Genomic DNA, 27932 nt, shown 5'->3' with positions numbered 1-27932 from the left:
CAGAGTATCAGGTGTGTGAAATGTACTGCATGCAGTGTGGCAAGTGTGTGAAATGTACTGCATGCAGTGTGTCAGGTGTGTGAAATGTACTGCATGCAGTGGGTCAGGTATGTGAAGTGTGAAATGTACTGCATGCAGTGTGTGAGGTGTGTGAAATGTACTGCATGCAGTGTGGCAGGTGTGTGAAATATACTGCATGCAGTGTGGCAGGTGTGTGAAATGTACTGCATGCAGTGTGTCAGGTGTAGTGTGTCATGTGTGTGAAATGTACTGTCTGCAGTGTGCCAGGTGTGTGAAATGTACTACATGCAGTGTGTCAGGTGTGTGGAATGTACTGCATGCAGTGTGTCAGGTGTGTGGAATGTACTACATGCAGTGTGTCAGGTGTGTGAAATGTACTGTCTGCAGTGTGTCAGGTGTGTGGAATGTGCTGTCTGCAGTGTGTGTGTGGAATGTACTGTCTGCAGTGTGTCAGGTGTCTGGAATGTGCTGCATGCAGTGTGTCAGGTGTGTGAATGTGCTGCACGCAGCGTGTGACAGTGTAATGGGCTGTGCTGCACTGTGCTCTATCCGTCACACAGACAGGTCAGGGGTCACAGCGCAGTGTGTACTCACTCCTGATCTGGGCCATCAGGGAGGCGGGGTCAGCGTTCTCCGACAAAGTCACTTCTGCAACACAGACAGGGCATGGTAAGTGTTCATCCCACACGTTACACGTCTCTCAGCATGACACATAGGGTACACCACGACACATAGGGTACACATCTCTCAGCACGACACACAGAGCACACGTCTCTCAGCATGACACACACAGTACACGTCTCTCAGCAGGACACGAGTGTACACCTCACTCAACACAACACAGTGTACACCTCTCTCAGCACAACATACAGAGAACACGTCTCTCAGCACAACACAGTGTACAACTCTCCCAACACAACACACAGAGAACACCTCTCTCAGCACAACACACAGTGTACAACTCTCCCAACACAACACACACAGAACACCTCTCTCAACACAACACACAGTGTACACCTCACTGAGCACAACACACAGAGAACACCTCTCTCAACACAACACACAGTGTCCACCTCACTGAGCACAACACACACAGAACACCTCTCAACACAACACACAGAGAACACCTCTCTCAACACAACACACAGTGTACACCTCTCAACACAACACACAGACACCTCTCTCAGCACAACACACAGTGTACACCTCTCTCAACACAACACACTGTGTACACCTCTCTCAGCACAACACATAGAGAACACCTCTCTCAGCACAACACACAGAGAACACCTCTCAACACAACACACAGTGTACACCTCTCTCAGCACAACACACACAGAACACCTCTCTCAACACAACACACAGAGAACACCTCTCTCAACACAACACACAGAGAACACCTCTCTCAACACAACACACAGAGAACACCTCTCTCAACACAACACACAGAGAACACCTCTCTCAACACAACACACAGCGTACACTTCTCTCAGCATAACACACAGTGTACACCTCTCTCAGCACAACACACAGCATACACTTCTCTCAGCAAAACACACAGTGTACACCTCTCTCAACACAACGCACAGTGTACACCTCTCAACACAACACACAGAGGACACCTCTCTCAGCACAACACACAGTGTACACCTATCTCTGCTTAACATGCAGTGTACACCTCTCTCAGCGCAACACGCAGTGTACCTCCCTTGTCACTGGCATGCTTGATGATCACTTACCTCCCTTGTCACTGGTGTGCAGAACAATCACTTACCTCCCTTGTCACTGGCATGCTTGATGATCACTTACCTCCCTTGTCACTGGTGTGCAGAACGATCACTTACTTCCCTTGTCACTGGTGTGCTTGATGATCACTTACCTCCCTTGTCACTGGTGTGCAGGACCACCGGGGGTAAACCCTGGTCAGGGATCAGACAGGGGTTACGCAGGCCATCACTGCCGCGCAGGCGCCGTGTCTTGGCTGAGGAATGGTCCCCTGCGACACACACACACACACTCACACAATCAACTCATGCTGCAGGAAAACCATGAAGGTAGGAGGAAGGGTGCAAGGGGGCGAAACACACCACCTCCTAAATTCTATTCTAGTTTCCAGACAAAATAGGTCATCTTACATCTTATGTCCAGTGAGTTTAAACTCCATGCCCAACAAAAATATCATTTTGCTTTAAAAAATAAAAATTAAAAAAAAAAACAAAAAAAAAACTTAACTTACTCTTCCCAGTTCAAACCACAATCATTTACTTAAAATCCCAAACCAAGTTTCTGTGAACAATGTGGTGATTTATCATTCATTTATTTTTGTAGAATTGTTTCTACCTAACTCCTAAATCCACTGGTTTGGGGTTGGCCAGCTGACTTGCTTGTGAAACGCATGACCTGCTTTCCAAATGACTTCTACACAAACAAGTAGAAAATGGTGAGAAACAGTGTTCAGAACCCCTGAATACGGTGCATAGCACTGTCTACCAACTGTCAAGTCAAAAGACACACTCAATGAATGAATGAATCTTTATTTTCCAACAGTGAAGACATTAGCACTCTGGCTGACTTACACATCTGCCGTTGTTCTTAGAGAGTACAAGTATAACACAGTGTCAAACTGAGATTGCAACAATGATTGCAATAGACACCTAGCCACTGTGATGAAGTGATTAGCACCATGGACTGACAACTGGTATGACATGGGACCCAGCCCCATCAGAGGCAGGGATTGTTTGCCCTACGGCTGGCTTCTACTCACAGCTGAATCTGATTTTAATGGTTTACAACTGATAAGTGTCCATCAATGGTTTATGAAAAAAAAATATTTAAAAAATCATGACCCTAGCATGCTGTCACCCCCAGAGCTGTCAAGGGAAATCTAAATCACACCCAAACCTACTGCCTACAGCTGAACCAACACAAGAGTCTGCCTTGCTGCAGGAACTCTGTGAGTGATCACCTTGGCAAAATGGCCAAACAGGAGGTAAGGGAGAAAGAAAACCATAATTCAGTCATGTTTTTTCCTCATTTTTTTCTTGTCCAGGGGAGAGACAGCCTGCTCACCTTGCTGCTTCTCCACCTTCTTCTGGGCACGGCCAGACCGTCGGGGGGGGAGGCGGGCCTGGTCACTTCCGTCCAGCTCTGTCAGGTCACCGCCCGGCCGAATGCCATCAGAAAACATCACCTGCTTGGGTTCGCTCCTGCGGTTGCTCCCTGCACACGGCATGGCTGAACCACTGCAGGTGTTATCTCAGTGGGTAACGTGACAAGACAAAAACTGAACAACTACAGGTGTTACCAAGGCAAAAAACCGGTGTAAAGATAACAGAAACACTGAACCACTTCTGGTATCATCATGGAACATAACCATTGTAAAGATATCTGACAAACAGAACAACTTCAAGGTATTACATTTATCATGGCATGGTGTAAAGATAACAAACTGAACAACTACAGGTATTATCATGGCACATAACTGACACAATGATATCTGACAAACTTAATTACTGGTATTATCACAGCACATAACTGGTGTACAGATAGCAGACACCACTACAGGTATTATCATGCCATTTAACTCGTCAAAAGATATCTGACAGACTGAACAACTTCCCATTTTATCACAGCACAAAAGCTCTGCAAAGATATCTGACAAACTGAACCACAACAGTTATTATCATAGCACAAAACCATTGCAAAGATATCTGACAAACTGAACCAGCACAAGGTATCATTACAGCACTTAACTGGTGTATAGATAACAGACACATTGAACCACTACAGGTATTATTATGGAAAATAACCATTGTTATAAATATCTGACAAACACTACAACAAGGTATAATCAAGCCACAGAACTTGTGTAAAGATATCTGAGAAACAGAACAACAACAGGTATTATCGCAGCACATAACTGATGTATAGATATCTGAGAAACTGAACAAGTACAGGTACTGTCATAGCACACAACTGATACAAAGATATCTGACAAACTGGACAACTACAGGTATTAGCACAGTACATAACTGGTGTACAGACAAATAAGACACATTACACCACTACAGGTATTATCTGACAAACTGAACAACAGGTATTATCATGTCATATAACTGGTGTATAGATATCAAACTCACTGAATGACTGCTAACAAGATCAGGACACACATTGGTGAGAAGACAATCACTGCAGACATCAACAGTCCCTGAATGATGTGATTACGATCAACACATAGAACAGATCTGAACTGAAACAGTGCAATCATGTCAGTGGCCACAAGCTATAGCTGATGTCGGCAAAGGCTACCAGCCAGGTAACCAGCACACTACTAAGTAGCCAGAACACTAACCAAGTGACAAGTAAACAACACACTACTAACCAAGTAAGAACACACTTGTCTGTAAACCATCCAAGTAACTTGCACACTACCAACCAAGTAGCCAGCACACTAACAAACAAGTAACCAGTATACTATTTAAGTAGCTGGCACACTAGCCAGCACACTAACAACCAGGTAGCCAGCACACTAACAAACAAGTAACCAGTATACTATTTAAGTAGCTGGCACACTAGCCAGCACACTAACAACCAGGTAGCCAGCACACTAACAACAAAGTAGCCAGTATATTATTATGTGGCTTGCACACTAGCCAGCACACTACCAACCAGGTAGCCAGCACACTACCAACCAGGTAGCCAGCACACTACCAACCAAGTAGCCAGCACACTACCAACCAGGTAGCCAGCACACTACCAACCAGGTAGCCAGCACACTACCAACCAGGTAGCCAGCACACTACCAACCAGGTAGCCAGCACACTACCAACCAGGTAGCCAGCACACTACCAACCAAGTAGCCAGCACACTACCAAGTAGCCAGCAATACTACAGACGTAGACAGCACAAGCGAACACTGCTACCATACAAGCGGGCACTACTCTAGCATTCATGTAAAATGCACTCATAAAGACAGCATCAAATTCATCATTCACAACTGAAGAAAACAGCGTATCTAATTCACATCTACAGCACCACCCACACTGCACGCATTCAGACAGTCAGTCAGTGGCAGCTCCAGCTAGCCATACTGAAGTGGGTGGTTCCCATTATCAGACTCTGCTACTGTCTGCAATGCCACACTGTCTCTCAAACAACAATGTTTCAGCACACTTAGCACTGGACAGATGGTAAAACATACAGTTCGTCACCCAGATAACAGTGCACCATCAATGACCAGACAGAGCAACCTTTCAAACAACTGAAGCAGCCATACAGGACAGGCACCACTGTTCAATGATGGTACACTCTACACTACTACCTAGGATCCCAAGGCAACCACTCAATGACACAACGCTGTCATTCACATACACTGCTCTACCATCATACCATTCCTAAAGTGGTCAGCACTATCTAAATAATGCAACCAATGTAACAACTCAACCATTCCAACACAATACAACACACGTTTTTTTTCAGCTGGTACATCTGTATAGGAATTTAAATAATGCAACAAACGTGACAACTGAACCATTCAAATAAAGTGCACAATCAGTACTACATCATAACTATAAAACAATTTACTTTTTAAAGCCTTGTTTCATGTCATTTGAAATGAAATTTCAAAGCCATGTTTTGTGGTGTTTTCTAAATTTTATTTTCAAAGCCCTGTTTTATGTCATTTAAAATGTATTTTCAAAGCCCTGTCTTATTTGATTTAAAACAAAATTTAAAAGCCCTGTCCTGTTTTGTTACTATTTTAAAAGCTGTTTTATGTTATTTGAAAACATTTTTAAAAGCCATCTTTTATGTCATCTGAAATTATTTTAAAGCCCTGTTTTGTGTTATTTGAAAGGAATTTTAAAAGCTCTGTTTATTGTCATTTGAAATTAATTTTAAAGCCCTGTATTACATCACTGTAAATGAATTCAAAGGCCTCGCTTCATTTTATTTGAAACAAATTTCAAAAGCTCTGTTTTATTTTATTTGAAGTGATTTTTTTCAAAAAGCCCTTTAAGTCACACACAACACAGTCCTCCTCCCCATAAAATGATACATCACCAGACTGGGCCACAACTACATGATATTTACATTACACTGGTTCAGAGATCATAGCTGAGTACTGGCCACAACTGCATGATCTTTATATTACTCTGGTTCAGAAATCACAGCTGAATGCTGGCCACAACTACATGATCTTTATATTACTCTGGTTCAGAAATCACAGCTGAATGCTGGCCACAACTACATGATCTTTATATTACTCTGGTTCAGAAATCACAGCTGAATGCTGGCCACAACTACATGATCTTTATATTACTCTGGTTCAGAAATCACAGCTGAATGCTGGCCACAACTACATGATCTTTATATTACTCTGGTTCAGAAATCACAGCTGAATGCTGGCCACAACTACACGATCTTTATAATATACTGGTTCAGAGATCACAGCTGAATGCTGGCCACAACTACATAATCTTTACAATACACTGGTTCAGAGATCACAGCTGAATGCTGGCCACAACTACATAATCTTTACAATACACTGGTTCAGAGATCACAGCTGAATGCTGGCCACAACTACATAATCTTTACAATACACTGGTTCAGAGATCACAGCTGAATGCTGGCCACAACTACATGATCTTTACAATAGACTGGTTCAGAGATCACAGCTGAATGCTGGCCACAACTACACGATCTTTACAATACACTGGCTCAGAGATCACAGCTGAATGCTGGCCACAACTACACGATCTTTACAATACACTGGTTCAGAGATCACAGCTGAATGCTGGCCACAACTACACGATCTTTACAATACACTGGTTCAGAGATCACAGCTGAATGCTGGCCACAACTACATGATCTTTACAATATACTGGTTCAGAGATCACAGCTGAATGCTGGCCACAACTACATGATCTTTACAATATACTGGTTCAGAGATCACAGTGAATGTCAGTGGAGATTTATGTGTATACAGAGTCAGGAACAGGGACAGAGGGCAGAAAAGCACACACACACACACAAAGAAAACAAAGAAAAAGAAGGATAAAAAAAACTTTCTAAAAAGCAGAAAATTATGTGACCTATTGACTAATGTAAACACTAAATGATTATGTGACCTATCCCAATATATAAAGTGTGTGACCTATCTACACAATCATGTGGCTCATCTACACACACAAACTATCATCTACACAAACATGTGGCTCATCTACATACACAAACTATCATGTGACCTATCTATACAAACTATAATGTGACCAATCTACACAAACTACCATGTGATCTATCTACACAAACTATCACGTGACCTATCCAAATACAATTATATTACCTATCTGCACACACAAACTATCATGTGATCTATCTACAAAACAAACTGCTGTGTGATCTGTCTACACACACAAACTAGCATGTGACCTGTCTACACACACAAACGAACATGTGACCTATCTACACACACAAACTATCACGTGACCTGTAATGGCTGTACACACACACAAACTATCATGATCTGCATACACACACAATCATGTTACCTATCTATACACACTAACAATCATGATCTGCACACACACACAAACTATGACCTATCTACACATATACATAAACTATCATGTGACCTATCCACATCACAGAACCAACGCCTTGACCACATCACACCCCATGGATAAGACCACAGCCACGAACAACTTGACCTTAAGGGCTCATTGCCGATAGATCGTTAAACTCAACTCTACCCTGATACCCTATCCACATTCTGAAACCTGTCTACATACACAAACTATCATATGACCTATCTACACACACAAGCTATCCACAACATACAAAGAACACATGGAAGGCAGTAAAAAGAGCAGAAGGATAAAATGCAGTTAAAAGCATGAATGCACAGCGAAACAGTTCAGTCTCCTAAGTCACATGCTGAATGTGTTACTGTTAGTTTCTGTTAACACCACAGGCACCAGGCAACTGCTAAACAAATAAAGGTGTGGCTTATTGGTCTGTTTCACACTACACACAGTATCTTCTCAAAACAGACATAGACTACTGTATTAACACCTCATCTAATCAACAACAACAACAAAAATTTTAAAAAAGAAGAAAAAAATTCACAAAAAAAGCCTCCAAGTGATAAAGTTCTACCAAATCTAGATGTAACTGACAGACAGTTCTGATAGAAAGCTTGGATTTGTTTCATCAAGATAAGCCCATTCAATTCAACCTGATTTCTCAGACCTGTGCCATCTGTAGCCCGGACAAAAAGGATACCACAGCTAGGCAGCAAAGAGAAGGGAAAGACTAAGGGCTAACACCCAGGGCATCACAGTGAGTGACGAAGGGTCATGCCCCCTGGGACTGTGCACCAGAGGGCAGGCACTCACCGTGGCGTTTGAGCACACCGGTGGGCACCATAACAGTGGGCAGGGGGGCGCGGGCATTGGCTTGCTGGGTGGGAGGAACGGTGGAGCAGTACTCAATGGGGTTGTTAGGGTTAGGGCTGCGACACGACACGCCTGCCGGCCTCACACAGTGCGCTGCCCACAGCAAGCCAAACATGCCACACACGTCACAGGCAGCCTGCAGCAGGCACTACCAGGCGACATCTTCACACCGCATCTACCTCGCCCCCTCCTGGTCAAGGCACTTTGCCAACCTCCATTCCATCCACGATGCACACACACCTCAAACTTACACACCATGTCTACATAAACCCCACCTGGTCGAGGCACTTTGCCACCTCTATTTCATCTACCATGCACACACACCTCAAACTTCACCCCAGCTGGTCAAGGCAGTTCTACTCCATTCCAATTTCCATCCACCATGCACACACTCACCACAACTGCATACCATGTCAACATATACCCCACCTGGTCTTAACACTTCTATCTTCATTTCATCCACGATACAAACACACCACACACTGCATACGTATACAAATACCCCACCTGGTCTAGGCACTTCTATCTTCACTTCATCCATGATGCACACACACCACACACTGCACACGTATACAAATATCCCAGCTTGTCAAGGGACTTCTATCTTCACTTCATCCACAATGTACACACACCACACACTGCACACCACATCTCTATGCCCTAGCTGGTCAATGCTCTTCACACACAGGCACACCATACCCGCTGGCTCATCAATACACCTCTCCTCCTACCTTCACCCCACCAACCATCCACACACACCACACACTGCCATCTACAAGCTCAGTACACATACTATGCCAGTCAGCTTTCTGCAGGTACAAAATGTACACAGGGCATGATGTCTAGAACATCATTAGCAACACACACACACACACACACACACACAAAATTCTCTCTCTCTCTCTGAGTTTCATTACCCATACCATCTTCACTCTCACAGAAAAATACGCTGTCCACAAACACAAAACAAACACACTATACACATTTACAGATACATTCTCTATGCACACATACAACACATTCTCCCTTCATGCAATGCCACACTACACTGTGTACACACACTCTCTGCATAAAATAATAAAGCATGACACATTACAATCACACCACATGCACAAAACTTATTACACTTATGCTGTTGTTTTTATCAGCAAAAACACCAACAGTCTACAACTTTCCACATGCACAAGCCACAGTGAACAGCAAGGTGAACTGTCATGTATTCTGTCACAATGCTGTGTGTGGTACACACTGTGGTGAACTCATCATGTTGTGCGTGGGACGTGGGACCACTGAGTGTGAGTCAAACATGATTTCTGACCAACATTCACAACAACACAACCACCAGACACAACACAATGTTAAACATACACACAGTCATTTTACACATACACAATGTATCAGGTCAGGTCATTAGATCTGCTACTGGTAACCTGTAATCCAGTACAACCTGTTCAGGGTCGGGTTGCCGACGACTAAACCGGCACTTCCACCGCTCCCTTCTGGGACTGGTGAGGCGGGTGGCTAGACACCCTTATGGAGATCCATAAAAGGGCGTCGGCTCGGGAGAGCCACCGACGGCCATCTAGCTCCACTGTGCTGTGTGCATGCCACACGCAGTTGGCCTCCGGGGTGTGTCTACCCATGTATGCGAAGTCTGGATCCGGCAGAATCTGCGGAAGAAACCTTTCGGTTCAACGGAGAGGAAGGCGATTACAGCAACGCACTGTGGAGTGCAGAGAGCAAGATGAGACACCGAAAGGATATCTTGGTCATCCACTGCATCCGTGCTCATCCTCCAGTCGTCTCGACTTAGTCTTGCCACTGGAAATTGGTGGACCCGGACGAGAGAGTGAGGTTGACGTTGCGCAACTCCTCTTCACTTTAAACAAACTCATCGCGCAAGTCATCAGTCATCCAAAATGACCTTTCATCCTTCATTTCATCACCCCCAAGTCCTGTGGCGACAGGCGAGCGACGAAACGACAGGTGTGGGTACACTGGCAGTCGCAGCCGCAGACCTGCACGCAGGCGGCTCAGGCCATAGGGTCGTTCTTCGTCGACAGGAGCAGCGATAGAGCTCGGCAGCCGTCTGAGCGTCTGAGCAGCCCTCTTTAGGAATGCACTGCTCACCTCCCTGGCATGAGGAAGGGGCTAGAAAAGGTGCCCTAAAAATTGCCTGCTCCATATCACCCTGGCCAGCATACCGCGGCTGGCGGGGACCCTACATCAGCGGTCGAAACAAAGAGAAAGAAAAGAAAAAAACAAGGATCGTTCCTCTCACCATTGGTGCTTGGAACATAAGGACTCTCCTGGACAAAGATAATGCGGACAGACCCCAAAGGAGAACAGCACTAGTTGCATCCGAACTCGCCAGATACAACATCGACATCGCAGCCTTGAGTGAGACTCGGCTTGCAGGCGAAGGCGAGCTCTGTGAACGGGGATCTGGTTACACCTTCTTCTGGAGTGGACGAGGAAGCGAAGAGCGACGTGAGGCTGGCGTTGGTTTTGCAGTAAAAACAGCACTTGTCAGCAAGCTAGCTGGAATCCCAAAGGGAGTCAACGATAGGCTTATGACCATGAAACTCCCACTGGCATCTGGCCAGAAGCACCTCACCATTGTCAGTGCCTACGCCCCAACCATGACCAACCCGGATGAAGTGAAGGCGAAGTTCTACGAGGACATTCACTCTGTCATTGCTGCCATCCCTAAAGCAGACAAGCTCATCATTCTTGGGGACTTCAATGCTAGAGTTGGCTCTGACTACATCTCCTGGGATGGAGTGATTGGAAAGCACGGTGTGGGCCACTGCAACCCAAATGGATTGCTTTTGCTTCAGACCTGTGCAGAGCACGAACTGCTGATAACCAACACAGTTTTCTGCCTCCCCACCCGTAACAGGACGTCATGGATGCACCCTCGCTCAAAGCATTGGCATCTCATCGATTATGTCATCGTCAGGAAAAGGGATAGGCAAGATGTACGTGTAACAAAGACCATGTGCGGCGCCGAGTGTTGGACAGACCATCGTCTTGTAGTCTCGAAGCTGAATATTCGAATCCAACCCAAGAGACGCCCCCAAGGCCAGAAGGCTCCAAAACGGCTCAACATCGCTAAGCTGAAAAGCATCACCATCAAACAGTCCTTTGTGGAGCTGCTGGAAGATCGTCTGGAATCCGCCTCTCTGGACAACCAGAATGTGGAGTCTGACTGGAGGACCCTGCGTGAGCTGATCTATAGTACAGCTTCAGAGACCCTGGGACCCATGACCAGAAAGCACAAAGACTGGTTTGATGAAAACTGTGATGAAATCAAGCAGCTTCTGGATGAGAAACGCCGTCTGCATCAAGCCCACCTGAGCAACCCAAAGTCCACATCAAAAAAGGATGCGTATGATGCCATCCGCAGGACTGTTCAGCAAAAGTTACGCCAGATGCAGGATAAGTGGCTGAGTGACAAAGCTGATGAGATCCAGGGATATGCTGACAGGCACGATATGAAGAGGTTCTATGATGCCTTAAAAGAAGTCTACGGCCCCACATCCTCAGGATCATCCCCCCTCCTCAGTGCAGATGGGAATACCTTGATCACCGAGAAGGAGAACATTCTCGAACGATGGGCTGAGCACTTCAACAGTGTCTTAAATCGCCCTTCCTCCATAAATGATGAAGCCATAGACCGTCTCCCACAAGTCCCCATCAACGAAGCACTGGACGATCCGCCAACACTTCTTGAGACCCAGAAAGCAATCCGTCTGTTATCCAGTGGCAAAGCACCTGGCTCAGACTCCATACCAGCAGAGGTCTACAAGGATGGAGGCACTGTGCTGACTGAGAAGCTTCATCAGCTGTACTCACTCATGTGGAAAGAAGAGACGATCCCCCAGGATTTCAAAGATGCATGTATCATTCACTTGTACAAGCGAAAGGGGAACCGGCAAGCCTGTGATAACCATCGGGGCATTTCCTTGCTCTCCATCGCAGGCAAGATACTTGCCAGGATCCTACTTAACCGCCTCACAGCACACCTTGACCAAGGTCATTTGCCTGAGAGCCAATGTGGATTCCGGAAAGAGCGCGGAACCACTGACATGGTGTTTGCTGCAAGGCAGCTGCAAGAGAAATGTCAGGAGCAAAATGCTGATCTGTTCTCCACCTATGTCGACCTCACTAAGGCCTTCGACACCGTGAGTAGAGAGGGACTGTGGAAGATCATGGCCAAGTACGGATGCCCTCGGAAATTTATTTCCTTGGTCAGCCAATTCCATGAAGGCATGCAGGCTCGAGTCCAGGACAATGGTGAAACATCTGCTCCTTTTGCTGTCACAAATGGTGTCAAGCAAGGCTGCGTCCTGGCTCCAACGCTGTTCAGCCTCATGTTCTCTGCAATGCTTACTGATGCCTTCAGAGATGGCGATGTTGGAATCGGCCTAAAGTACCGAACAGATGGCAAGCTGTTTAACCTCAGAAGGCTTCAAGCAAAAACGAAGGTCATGACAGACATCATCAGAGACTTTTTGTTTGCTGATGATTGTGCCCTCAACGCTGGATCTGAAGCTGACATGCAACTCAGCGTCGACAAGTTTGCCACTGCCAGCAGGAACTTCGGCCTTACCATCAGCACGAGGAAAACTGAAGTTCTCCATCAGCCAGCCCCAGGGAAACCCTACGTTGAGCCCAACATCACAGTCAACGGTCAGAGACTCAGTGCGGTGGAGCGGTTCACATACCTTGGCAGCACACTGTCACGAAATGCGACCATCGACGATGAAGTGAACGTCAGGATTGCAAGAGCAAGCGCAACTTTTGGTAGACTCAATGCAAATGTCTGGAACAGAAGAGGCATTAGTCTTGAGACCAAGCTAAAGGTCTACAGAGCAGTAGTTCTCCCCACACTACTGTACGCCTGCGAAACTTGGACAGTGTACCAACGACATGCCAAGAAGCTGAACCACTTCCACACAACATGCCTCAGGAAGCTACTGAACATCAAGTGGCAAGACAAGACCCCAGACACAGAGGTGCTCGCAAAAGCCACCCTTCCCAGCATCTTCACCATCCTGATGCAGTCCCAGCTTCGCTGGGCTGGACACGTGGCGCGTATGCCAGACCATCGGCTGCCCAAAAGGCTCTTCTATGGCGAGCTGCAACAAGGGAAGAGATCACACGGAGGTCAGAAGAAGCGCTTCAGAGATACTCTGAAAGTCTCTCTGAAAGCGTTTGATATCAACCCTGACTCCTGGGAGGAATCTGCAGTGGACCGTGACAAATGGCGCACTGCTGTGCACAAAGGCGCCAGGTTGTGCGAGGCCAACAGGACTGCTGCAGCTGTTCAGAAGAGGCAGGCCAGAAAGTCACGGGCAAACAAGCTCCCTGACAATGATATGCCTGTCTTTGTCTGCCCCAACTGTCAGCGAACATTTCGTGCGCAGATTGGACTATTCAGCCATCTGCGCACTCACAGATAGATTCATGAGCATCCTTCCCCCCACCCCACCACCACCCTCCCCCCATCCCCCATCCCCCATCTGGATGACAACGATGGTCATCATCGATCTCGATGGACACACCACCACACAATGTTAAACATACACAAAGTCACTTTATACACACACAATGTTAAACATACACACAGTCATTTTACACATACACAATGTTCAACATACACACAGTCATTTTACACAACACAGTGTTAAACATACACACAGTCATTTTACACACACACACAATGTTAAACATACATAGAGTCATTTTACACACACACAATGTTAAACATACACAGGGTCATTTTTGCAAACACACAATGTTAAACATACACAAAGTGACTTTATACACACACACTGTTAAACATACACAAAGTGACTTTATACACACACAATGTTAAACATACACACAGTCGTTTTACACAATACACTACAGTGTTAAAAATACACACAGTCATTTTACACACACATGCAATGTTAAACATACACAGAGTCATTTAACACACACACAATGTTAAACATACACTCAGTCATTTTTACACACACAATATTAAACATACACAGAGTCATTTTACACACACACAATGTTAATACACACAATCATTTTACACACACACGCACACAATGTTAAACATACACACAGTCATTTTACACACACACAATGTTAAACATACACACAGTCATTTTACACACAGTCATTTTACACACACACACAATGTTAAACATACACAAAGTCATTTTACACACACAATGTATTTTTTCAGTGCACAAAAAGCACATAAAATGAAAACTCAAAACAAGAACTCACCACATACACAACACAAACAATGCAAAACTGCTAGTTACATCACACACAAACACATATTACCCATTCACAACACATGATTAACCAACACAGCACACGATAAATACAGCACATGCTCATTCACTTCCACACATGTACAAAGCACAACACTCAGAAACAGTCACAATGTAAGTAAACAGTCATGTACTCCACAATGGTCACCAGCACACTGTTTATACACAGTACATAACACAATGCATAACAAATGCTCACAAAACACTAGTTCATAAATAATACATACAATGCACAACAAACACTCAGGAAACACCAGTTCACATAGAATACAGTGCACAACAAATGCTCACAAAACGCTTGTTCAGAAATAATATACACAATACATAACAAATGCTCACAAAAATGTTCATAAACAATACATACAATGCAAATGCTCACAAACACTTGGTCATAAACTTTACAAGAAACAACATGTGCTCACAACACAAGAGAATCCGTCAATATGAACAGTGCACAACAAATGCTCAGAAATAAACTGTTCACCCAAGTACACAATATGTATAGTGCACAGGAAATTTTCACACACAGTACACAACTGTACACAGAACAAAAAATGCAAACAACACTTTCAATCACCTGCAGACACAATACACACCAAACACTCTCTTCACACACAGCACACTTGACACTGCTTGTCGGCAGGTTCCACACAAGGTGTGACATCAAATGTTGTGCTTGAAACTCTCTCACACTGCACACTGGATACATAACACCTCACCATCCACACAAACACAGAATAACCTAAGTTTAACTATGTACCAAACACAACCCCCCAGCACACACACACACACACACACACACACACACACACACATACACACACACACACAGAATGTTCAACCAATATTCCTCACCAGCATCAAACAGAAAGCGCCAAAGGAAATCCAATTCCTGAAGCATACAGCCTTGAAGTTCACTAATTATGAAATCAAACTGGTTCTTCAGGTCATTAGTGTGAACTAATCAAATCAATAACAAAGGCTACCGAGCTCCAAGCCAGAAAAAAAAAGACAAAACTTTTATTCCAAGGCAGTGATGCTGACTACTGTACAGTTAGTGCTAACCATGAACTATGCCTCCACATCAGTAACAAGAACAGTAACAGATCACACCCACCGCATCCCTTTACTCCTGATGGAAACTACAATTGGTACAAACCAGTGAGAGAGAAATGCACCTCATTCTATACGACCTTGCTGTTCATGGAAAAGGCAAAAGCAGTTCTTTCCCCTAAAAAGCTTTTTACCTCAAACTATGCCAAGCTTTTCCTAACTGAAGCCTATTTCACAAGAGCATTTATTGAAGGAATCAAATGGGAACGACTGTGTACTAAAAAATTTCAGTCAGTCTTCTGCAAGCTCCTTGTTTTCCTACATCTAACAGCTGAACTCACTGTTCCGTTCTGCCTATGGAAATGGTTCGTCAGTCTGAAACATGTTCCCATCTTCTCTCATTCGACCATCTGCTCTTCAGGGAACATCTTCCCAAAACAGGAATATCTACTGCTTTGCAAATGTACACTACTTTTGCCAAGAATGCCATTTCAATCCCTTTAGAATGCCACTTCAATTCCTTTAGAATGCCATTTCAATCCCTTTAGAATGCCACTTCAATTCTTCTCAAGACCTAAAACCCATGGTTCCAGCACAGGAAGGCAACCCCTGGCAAGAGGAAGCGAACTCCCAGACGAATAGCAATCTCTTCAACATCTGCCCCAGTCTGTCTGTCTGCAGGACCTCCTCCCTACTGTCACTGGGACCTGAACAGAAGGGGCCATTCTCTGCAGGCTGCATACAGTTGTTATTTTCCAAATTACATTTACCATGTGAAGACATGTGAAGAAGCCTGACCATTAGTATTATGTGCACTGCACACTGTGGCCAGCATCTTAGTATTCCACTCTTTGCTGAATGCTGGGAATGACCTCACACGAACAGTTGAACTCTGACAAAACGATGTAAACTTTCATAAGGCCAGTTTTCTCAGTTCTTGAACAAAGCTGCTGTGTTTCATGTTGCTGGATTCTTGGTTCATCATAGTGTCCACACTGATTCAGTCTTTTTACAGTGTCATTTTCACATTTTAGAGTGAGAACACTGAGGTGGGTTGGGTTTGGGTTGTTTTTTTTTTATTTGTTTGGTTGGGTTTGGTTGGGGTTTTTTTGTTAAAAAAAATTCCTTTATGTGATTTATATTTCAGAATGGCAGTATGGGCAATGAATAAAAATAAAAATAGGGAATCTAAGAGTAAGAATATAGGAAAAACAAATATCTTTCTCAGTTTTATCAATACTGGTACTGGTCTGTAATATATCACTGTGTTCAAACTGTCCCATTTGTCCCACTCTGATAAGTAATTGAGTACTGCACTACTCTAATGAATGATAACAAAAATATACACATAATTTTCAGACTGTAACTTGTAAGCAACACTTCCCCCTCAACCTTCACCCCTACATCAGTAACAGAACAAACAGGCATTTTTTCCTAGTTCATATCACAGAAAAACACAAGCTCAAAAAAAAACAATACCAGTAGAGAAAAAAATGGGATAATCTGGTGAAAGAAAAAAGTTGAAAAGTGATCAGATGTTGCCACAGAGTATACAAAAACACCCCGACTCTAACAAAGTCCAATGATCACAGAACCAACAGCTGATTCTTCTGTACATAACAGAGAAGAGATACTCATGACCAGTAAAAATAATGCTGAAAACAACTAGCATGCATCCTATGATTTGGTTAGTGTTTAAGCTGAAAGTGATCCAACTTCCGATTCGGTACAGCTCCATTACAAATGGTTTCAAAACTGCAGGCATCATGGTGGCATACAAAAGAGCAGAAAGTAGTGCCACCACCTTCCCCTTGAATGTCAAAATGATAAATGGGTGTCTTTTGTTCAAGGATTTTTCACAGATATAAACAAATTTAGGGCATACACCTTAAACATATCTGGAAAAGCCTTATACACCAAAAAATACAGAAAATCAAATAAACAAATGAATGAATATGTCAATGATTCTGCCTGAATTAATGAATGAAATGACAAAATAACAAATGTCCAGAAGTGTGCTGAGGTCAGTGTCACCAGCTGTCCACTCAACCATTCCCAACCGGCTCTATCTAGAAAGGAATGTCAAAAATGACCAACACACACACACACAAAAAAAGCTCCAGGTATGTATGCATGGTGAGCCTTCAAAAGATAGTCCTTTGATATGATGAAAAACACTGTAGCTCCCTACTGGAGAGAATGTGGCTCCCTACTGGAGGACCTGGAGAGAATGTGGCTCTCTACTGGAGGACCTGGGGAGAATGTGGCTCTCTACTGGAGGACCTGGAGAGAATGTGGCTCCCTACTGGAGAGACTGTGGCTCTCTACTGGACAGAATGTGGCTCCCTACTGGAGGACCTGGAGAGAATGTGGCTCCCTACTGGAGGACCTGGAGAGAATGTGGCTCCCTACTGGAGGGCCTGGAGAGAATGTAGCTCCCTACTGGAGGGCCTGGAGAGACTGTGGCTCCAATACTGGAGAAAATGTGGCTCTCTACTGGGGAGAATGTGGCTCCCTACTGGAGGACCTGAAGAGAATGTGGCTCCCTTCTAGAGGACCTGGAGAGAATGTGGCTCCCTTCTGGAGGACCTGGAGAAAATGTGGCTCCCTACTGGTGGACCTGGAGAGAATGTGGCTCCCTACTGGAGGACCTGGAGAAAATGTGGCTCCCTACTGGAGGACCTGGAGAGAATGTGGCTCCCTACTGGTGGACCTGGAGAGAATGTGGCTCTCTACTGGAGGAACTGGAGAGAAGCTGACCCCACCACCCTCCAACACAATTCAGTTCTTCCCAGTTTCACAGTGTGACAATAGTGACATCAACACAAAGGAGATGGAGATGACGGCTACGGACCACTGCCAGACCACACTGCAGGACACTGGTCAGTCAGAAAACACAACCCCTTTCTCCACAACAACAACAAAAAGAAACAAAGCAGCAGCCTGCCAGTAGCAGTACAAATATAAGGACAAAAAACATGCACACACCAAAAAGAAAAGAAAAAAGAAAAAAAGAAAAAGAAAAAAGACTGCAGTAAGAAGTATGAAAACAAGGGTGAGGGCAGACAGACAGACAGGTGAGGGTGCCTACAAGCAAGCATCAAGATGTGGAAAGCCAAGGTGCACAGATCCAGACCACTGGGGCCAGCACAGCACAAGCACAGCTGTAGTGGCACACATGTCTATGTCACAAGCAAAGCTGGCATGACACATCATGCAGGTGTACAGCAAGGCCTTCAGTACTTGGACTGACCATCAACAACCATCAACACCTGGCTGTACACACACAATGAGCCAGACAATGTCCACAGTACATCCCAGTCGCACCCGTCCCTCACCACTCACCACACACATACTGTGATTCACAACAAACCACACACCGTGACCAAAACTGCCTGAAAGAAGACTGGTGAAAGGATTGGAAAAAGAAAAAAAAAAGGCATCTATCAATTGTCAATACATTTTAACACATAACTCACAAATATATCTTGCAATGTTTACTGTCACACAGCAGTCATGTTTTGTGGAATAAAGTGTCATGTTATGACTGTTGGCAAAGTGTTAACATGGTCAACCTGCTGCCCCAACCAGCCGACTCCAGTCACCTCACACACACCATGCGGCCACAGCAAACTATCTGAACACAGCTGAACACACACACATACACACACACACACACACACAACATGCCCACAGGCCGTGCAGCAGTCTGTCCTAGCAAGCACTACAGCACAGTCTAGATGCCTGCGTGGCAGTGATGGCAGTCACTCACCTGAGGACAGGATGTGGTGACAGGAGTTGCACACCCGACCCTCCTTGTTCTCCAGGTACGTCAGGCGACTCTTCTGACTACAGCATGTTGAGCAGAAAATCTGATGATGCACAATGATAACAGACACTGTACAATCTTCACAGTGAAGGGCACAAACAGAATAAACCAATAAACCTTTTCACTGTCTGCAGTCATCATGATAAAAAAAAACATTCCTTCATTAAAAAGAACATGTTCTTTTGTTCAAATGACCAGGGTAAAGATTACCCCTGTCTATACTTGCAGTTAATGTTCAACACAAACTGTTGCATGTATTCCATGCTTATACCATTTTTATGATATACAGTACTTGTCTTTGGTTAGATACTAAATATTAAGTGCTTTACAAAAATGGAGTCACTTGCAAAAGAGGCTGCCTACCTTCCCACAGGTCATCCCCCCTCCGCTCCCTTCACCTTCCCACAGGTCATCCCCCCTCCCCTCCCTTCACCTTCCCACAGGTCATCCCCCCTCCCCTCCCTTCACCTTCCCACAGGTCATCCCCCCTCCCCTCCCTTCACCTTCCCACAGGTCATCCCCCCTCCCCTCCCTTCACCTTCCCACAGGTCATCCCCCCACCCCTCCCTTCACCTTCCCACAGGTCATCCCCCCTCCCCTCCCTTCACCTTCCCACAGGTCATCCCACCACCCCTCCCTTCACCTCACTTTCCCACAGGTCATCCCCCCACTCCTCCCTTTGCCTCACTTTCCAGCAGGTCATTCCTTCCACCTCCCAGATTTCCTCCCAGGTGAGAGAGGTGGTGTCTCACCTTTCCACAGGCCCGACAGTGGTGGCGGCGCTTGGTGAAGGTGAAGCGTGCGGCACACTCCATGCAAGCCGGGGCGTCGGCGTCCGGCAGCCAGGTGGGGGCGATTTTGCCCAGGTTGAGGTGGAGGATGGAGGGAGGGGGGGTCTCCATGGGCAGCTCAGCGGCAGCCCCCGCCCCCTCCTGCTCCTGGTGACCGTGGCGACTGCCCAGGTCTTCGTGGGCACAGCCATCCGTCCCACCTACCCCCATGCTTTCCTCCTCTGCTGGGGTTCACAATCATATACACACATGCATACACACACACACACACACACACACACAAACACACACACATCATACATACATGTTGTAACAATGGAACAATACTTTTCCAACTGGTCATCTTTGCTCACAGCAACATATTTCACTGACATCTGGCAGGTCTATTGAGATATCTTGCTTATATACACATATAATTTGAAAAGTAAGAGAGGACAATTAAATGATATTTCCAATACAGTAAACCAAATAATATGTCACAGTTGAAAGTAAAAATAATGAAAACAATAACAACAAAAATGTAGGCATTTAAATACACACACATACACACACACATACCCACACACAAACTCACAGTTCAAAAAACGAACAAAGCAAACAAATAATATTACATGATGGCCAGGTCTTATCAAATATTCAGTAAAACATTTGTACATGTATGACATGTCTGGATTCTAAATATCTGGAAGTGTAAAAATAAACAAGCAATTTAAACTCACACTGTCACACACACACACACACACACACACACACACACAATTACCATACAATAAGGATCAGCATCAGACACATCCAGACAGTCCATGAACTCAATACCAAAATTTAAACCAACATGGAGCCAACCTCACTCTTCATGGAGCCAACCTCACTCTAAGTGCTCTCAATTCTAGTTTACTATCAAGTTAATGGTGCTAATGTAATATTAACTGATGAGCACTTACAGTACAGTACATCAGCATGGGTTTTCTTTCTTCTTTATATCCTTTTCTTTTTTCTTTTTTTCTTCTTTTTAAGAATATGGCTTGGCCAGTTGTAGTGATGATCAGCTGATCCACTGACCTGATGATCCAGCCTCACTGGATCCTGCAGACTCCGGCACCAGCCCAGCCTTCCTGGCGCGGCCACTGTCCCCATCCGGTGACAAGCTGCCCATGCGGTCCTGTCGCACAGGGAGGTTGAGACTGGTGGGTCTCTTGGTTCTCTGGGTCGGGGGGGAGGACAGGGTGGAGGGGCTCCACGATTGAGGGCGGTGCACACCATTGCTGGCCTCCTCCCCCTCTCCCACCATCCCAGTGTCCCCCCGCATGTCCAGCCGTCGCATCACCGGGCTTTCCATGGCCTCATCCCTTGCACCATCCACGGCCCTGGGGTCGGGACTGCTGTCCCTGGGTACCACAGCCCCGCCTTCTGGTGGAGGTGACACACCCAGCTGTCTGGTGGTATGAGTCCTGCCCTCCCAGCCATCCTCGCTGACCTCAGTGACCCCAGGCCCCTGCTGGGCAGCAGGCAGCATGACCTCGATGACCCCTGGCTGCTGGGGAGGGCTGAAGGGGGAGCCCAGAGAGATCTTGGACAGCCCCAGGAGACTGTTGGGTCTGTTCTTCTTCATGTGACTGGGGTCTTTGGGCCGTGCCCCGATGCCCAGGGTGGGGGAGGGGCTGCCAGACTGGGCGGGGCTGACGGTCTCAGGGCTGGCACTGCTGCTCTCTCTGACCCGGCTGCACACCATGGAGCCCTCAGGCCCCCAGCCCTCAGTCCTGCCGGCCTGCTCCACACCCCCCTGCCCTGGGACAATGCTCTCTGCACTCACCACTTCAGACGACTTCTGGGCTAGTCTGGCTGCCACTATCTCATCCAGCAGACCTTCAATCTCCAGTTTCCCCTTGACGACTGAGCTCACTCCGTTCTTGTTGCCAGCAACAGGAAACTCTAAGGAAGAAGTGTCCACAAACCTGCCCAGGTTCATGGCAGAGGAGTTCACTTCAGTTTTAGTGCTATCAGAAAGCCCGAGGGAAGTGCTGTGTGTGTTGGCGTCTGTGCTGGTGCCTGGCCCTGTCTGCTGCCCTGTGTCTGAGCCACCCTGTGGTGCCAGGTCTGTCCTCACATCACCCTGGTCACCGGGGGCAGCCAGCACAGGTGGCTGCTGCATGTCAGAGGGGTTGTCCTGTGGGACACTGTCATTGGTGGACTGACTGCAGACTGCAGCTGGATCTTCACCGTGGGCAGAGGTGTCTGCGACCTCGCTGTCAACCCTGTGGTCCCTGCTGTCTTCACTGCTGACCACACCCACAGCCTGACCCTCCCCCTCCCCATCACCACCCAGGGCTGACCGATCACTGGTGTCCACGGTGGCTGTGTGTGGCATGTCCTGACCCTCCATGATGCACTGTGTGTCCTGGTCCTCACTCTCACCTCCACCCTCCATGGCTGTGAGTTGTGCAGGAGGCACCCCACAGGCAGCAGCAGTCAGGCCAGACATCTCAGCACAGTCAGCCACCATGCTGCTTTCCAGCTCCTCCAAGTAGGCGTCCATTTCATCCCTGTCCATGTCACACTCCTCAGGTTCAAAACCCACTGCCTCCACTGCTGCGCCGTCCCCTTTGGCCCTGTCTGCTGCGGCCAGTTCCTGTTGGAGAGACACGTCCCTGTCCTGCTGGTGGTCAGAATGGTCGGACAGCCCCGCGTCCTTCGCAGGTGCGGCTGCTGGCTCCCTGACAGGCTCCTCCATGTCATGTCCACTGCCAGTGTCCAGGCCCTGCACACACCCAGCATCGCTCTCCATCTCCATCGTCTGCTGGTCTGCAGGGGGAGAGTCCACTACCTCAGTGCCAGGATGGTGCTGAACGCTCTGATCCTCTGCTTCCCGGATCTCAGCACTGTTGGAAGATGCATAGTGTTCTGTGTCTGTGGGGCAAGAGGGGCGAGCAGTGGAGGGTGGGGACCGGGGGGGTGTGGTGTCCCTGCGAGTGTCCCCGTGGCCCTCCACCAGGATGTCTGACTTGGGCAGCGGGTAGGAAAGCAGCTCCTGCTCACTGGCCGGGGACAGCGTGTCCGTCTGGATGCTGGCTGGCTGCGAGGCAATCAGACCCCGCCTCTCCCCCTCCTCCCCCCCCTTCACCACCCCCTCCACCCAGCCGTTGACATCCACCCCAGTCCCCTGCCCCACACCGTTGGTGAGGTGTAGCGGAGGGAGGTAGGCCTCAATCTTCTCCTCCTTCACTTTGGTTTGGGCCACGTCCTGGTCCAGGCCCACTGACTGGCCACCTGTGTCCGTGTCCTGCTTCACCTGCTGCTCAACAAAACCCTGTCTGCCAGGAAAGGCCAGCTGCTTCAGGTCAGCGTGACCTGGCAGGGTGCACCTCTCCCCAGGGTCATAGGGGTCGTCGTACACCACAACCTGGGGGTGGGGGTGGGGGTGCTGGCTCTGGCCGTCCAAAGGCTGACCCAGGGACAGACTCTCCCACGGCCGGTCCTGGTGACTGATCAAATATTCAGCATACCCACTGGGCTTCACCTCTCGGCCAGGTAAGATCTCCTCTGCTGCTTTCTCTGTTAACAAGTCAAACTTTCATTCCTTCTCCTCCTGGTTCCAAACAAAAACAAATATGTACTTCAATTGCTCATGTCCAGTTTATAATGTGAAAATAACTCAACAGAAGTCATCACATCAGCTACAGACTGCAAAACTGCAAACTGTGAACTCTTCTGCCTCTCAATTCTGAATAGGAAGTTGGACACTCTACAGTACTATTTCGGCAGTTTCACAGAAAAATATAACTACACTAACCAGCACTACCTTATTCTTATCTGGTAAACTGATTTAAAAGTTTTGAAAATGATAAATCATATATTCATATGCCATAAGTGTACACTGATCTGAAAGTTTGGAAAATCATAACCACATGCTTTAAGCGTACACAATTTAATTTTGAAGGGGGAAAATAATTTAATAATAAAAAAAAAATGTTTGATATAAAAATCATGCAACTAACATATATACCTGATTGACTCAAGGTGATCTGAAGATTTATCACACACACTACACAAACCACTGTACAGGCTACAGAGTACAACATTGTCTGCCGAACTCTAGGTTCAGAGGACAAGAGAAGGCTGCTCAAGTTAATCAGTATTGGTGGGAAGAGAATGAAACCTCAGACTGATTATTTATAAATCTATATAATTCACAAAATTTGTAAAACAGTGTCAGCATTGTGAAAATCCACCAAGTTTTCTTTTGTATTTACAAACACACTCTGACACAGGAAGTTTTCAAACCAGCACAAGCAAAATAGCACTGTACAGCAGTGGTCAGAATGGTTAACAGTAGCTGTGAAACATGTGATTCAGAAATTTTGTAATGGTCAGTCAGTACACTGTTTTTAGTTCTTGATCTATGTTTGGGTACAGATCTAGTTTAACCCCTAGGCTGCCTATATGACGAGATAACTCGTCATGGAAAGCATGTATGCTTCGCTGCCACAATGACGAGATAACTCGTCATCGAAATATTCTGACTTTTCCCTTCTTTGCATTCAGTTCGTTGACGAAAATGCTGGTAGCTTTAGCTTGGGGAATCTTTCTAGATTCTATTCATAGCTAGAAACACCGTCATAAGGCAGTCCTTTATTTGAACGTTTTGGTTGGGTTACTGGCCGCAGTCTTTGCCTGGCTCCTCTCCTCGCTCACTCAACAAAATGTCGGACTGACTCCGTGCTCAAGACATGCGCTCATGGCGAACTAAATCAACCAAGATTACTTTCTTTAGCTGATGCTCAGAAAGAATTGGAGCATAAATTCGAAGGAGAAGACAGTGGTGAACATTTATAGGACGATTTGATAGAAATAATGACAGGGAGCAATCAAGAGAGTGGCCAAGATGCGACTATCAGTGAGTGATGCCGGCTGTTCAAATCTAGCAGACGACAGGTCACCGAATTTTTAGCAGGACACCGTATGAGCTATTTTCTTGGCACTCAGCCAACGCGGTCTGATGAGAACTGGATGAAGTGACCGTGTGAGAGGGGTGAAGAGGAGGGGGGTGGAGACTGAGGGGGTGTGGCCTCACATCCATATTATCACTTGCAGAAGTCACAATGCATCCATTTCTTTTTCAGTTTTTTTTTATATTGTGGTTGTTCTAGTATGATTTTGTGTGTGCAGATGTCCATTTGTCCAGAAAATGATATTTTTGTGCTAATTACCTGACTAATGTTTATAATGAACAAGTTGAAAATGTGACAAAAAACAAACCACTGATTTCAAAACAACAGCATGTCACTTAAAATATATAAAATGGGAAAACATCATGTGTTTTGTATTCTTTATTCATTTCCCTTTCAGAAAATGTATACTTTTATGGGTCTTTCTCCAATAACAAAGAGCACAGAATTTTTTGAAAATTTATACCCATTTTTTGTGAAAAAACCCTGGCAAATAGATTTCACTTAAATCTTATTTTTCCCGGCAGTGAAAGGGTTAATTCAAAAATAAGTAATACTTTCCTGAATTTTCATGAGATAAGAAAAAAGATTCTATGTTCAGTTTTGTCCACTGCCTTTAACAGAGAGGACAGTGTTCAATGAGCAGATGGAACTTCCCTTTCTCTTTCTGTATCATTTTAACCAAATGGAAAGCACACACACACTGATACAGGAATTAAAAGGAACTAGTTCTGCCAACACCGGTGACTGACTGGTATCTTCAAATGGCTGTCACTATGTCTTCTATCTAGTTTAGAGCACATGTGCCAACTGTTCACACATTTACCGTCACACTAATTTCACACTGAACATGACCACTGACCACTGTCACCATCCTGATTCAATGACTGTTCACAGTCATATATACATCAGAGTTGTGATCATATTCATAATTGCATCTACATTTCACACTAATTATGTTCTCCATTTTGAAACAAAAGATTCCACAATAGATTTGCTTATTCCCAGCTCAGGGAGACCTGGTTTACAACTCAAGATCATACTGAATTTTTAATTCCACTGTCATACAAAACTGATTTGCATTACTCAAGATCAGCTTTTGAACCTCAGTACTGTTTATGCTTGAGTATATTACAATTAAAGCAAATATTAAGTACAGGATGCTTGTTCTGAAGGGTTGACATGGATACTGACTGTGATCTTAAATAATGTAAATGTACAAGTAATACCCAATGCCAAAACTGAGACCACAAATACGGTTTTCAGATAAAAAATCAAGAAAAAAAATATTGAACTTGTACTTGTGGTGCTTGAGACCTCTTTCAAGGCCTGTCCACCATCAAGATTTGAGTACTTCCTACATGTGTGGCGGTTCAGGTCTTACTTTCCTACCTAACCCTATTCATGGCAAGCAGAATTATATATTGTTCATAAGTTTGCCCAGCGCCTTGTACTTTCTATCCTATTGTAACGGTCCAAACATTACACAATCTTTTCACTGATAAATAATACAGTTCATTCATGACAAAAACATTATAAAATGTGACTGTCTTTTGACCAACTTGTAAAATTATGTTTCTTAAAAATAAAAGCAGTTTCTCAAGAACTAAAAGAACAGTTCATATTGACCTGAGTAGCATGAACCAAAATTGTTTAAGACATGACAACTAATCATTGTGTCATCATATGTGAGTTATGTTGTACTACAATAGTGCTACCACACACTACACATACCTTCCTCTTCAAACTGATCTAGAACTTTATCCAGATCCACAAAATCCATGCTGTCCACCACTGTAATCTGCACAAGTCCAATAAAACACAGCAATAACAACAAATTCAGTAACAACAAAAACAACAGCATACATGATAATGTGTAATTCTAACATCTCTTCTAAGCATACAGAACAAAGTCAAGAATATTGTTGGAGTTCTGCAATCCTAAAAATGATTGAGAGAAATTTAAAAAAAGATTTATAGTAATACCATGTATTGAACAACACGAAAGTGCAGAAAAACAAATGCAATGCACTTTTTGTTACTAAAAACATTACTTTACAAATACAAGGAAACTTACTTTATACAAAGACAAAGGCCAAAGGGGGCAATAAAAGATAACAAAGATAGCTAGTTTATGACTCAAAACGTCATTGTTATCTTCATCTTAAGGTACCTTTGATTTTAAACCATCTTTTGTCAATTTCAAAGATAACAAGAGCCGTATGAAGCCAGCTAAAGAGGACAATCTGAATTCTCTCAGAGGGTGACAGCCATTTCTAGTCCTCAGTGCCAGGGTCCACACAGAACTATCAATGAAAGGCTGCCATAAAACCACACACCCAAGGAGACACCCCACAGCCACCGATTTATGTCAGTCATATACAGTAGCATCACTGTTCTGAGTCAACATGCAGAACACCACCTGATTCCAATACACTGAAATCAGAATAATAATTAATAGATTCTTAGTCTACAGACCAGAATGAGCACACCCTTGCAGC

At 45.2% G+C, this 27932-nt stretch overlaps 1 protein-coding gene across 4 annotated transcripts in view; it reads right to left on the bottom strand.

The window, feature by feature from the left end:
* Positions 1-27932, bottom strand: part of LOC143294953 (uncharacterized) — a 55164-nt gene that overhangs the window by 23025 nt on the left and 4207 nt on the right. For 2 of the 4 annotated variants that reach the window (XR_013056974.1, XM_076606473.1), the window contains exons 2-9: positions 27166-27232; positions 21548-24037; positions 20450-20712; positions 19641-19740; positions 8415-8567; positions 3091-3240; positions 1901-2017; positions 616-669 (exon numbers count right to left, since the gene is read on the bottom strand). Coding sequence is in view for 3 of the 4 variants with exons in the window: in XM_076606473.1 (XP_076462588.1) it covers positions 616-669; positions 1901-2017; positions 3091-3240; positions 8415-8567; positions 19641-19740; positions 20450-20712; positions 21548-24037; positions 27166-27214 (3376 nt within the window). In the remaining variant the exon portion in view is untranslated. The remainder of the gene's footprint in view (positions 1-615; positions 670-1900; positions 2018-3090; positions 3241-8414; positions 8568-19640; positions 19741-20449; positions 20713-21547; positions 24038-27165; positions 27233-27932) is intronic. The other 2 variants (XM_076606474.1, XM_076606475.1) reach the window with 2 other exon arrangements.

The sequence above is a fragment of the Babylonia areolata genome, chromosome 20, assembly GCF_041734735.1.
Source record: "Babylonia areolata isolate BAREFJ2019XMU chromosome 20, ASM4173473v1, whole genome shotgun sequence".
NCBI classification, from domain to species: Eukaryota; Metazoa; Mollusca; class Gastropoda; order Neogastropoda; family Buccinidae; genus Babylonia; species Babylonia areolata.
This window is presented reverse-complemented; position numbering and strand designations above follow the sequence as displayed.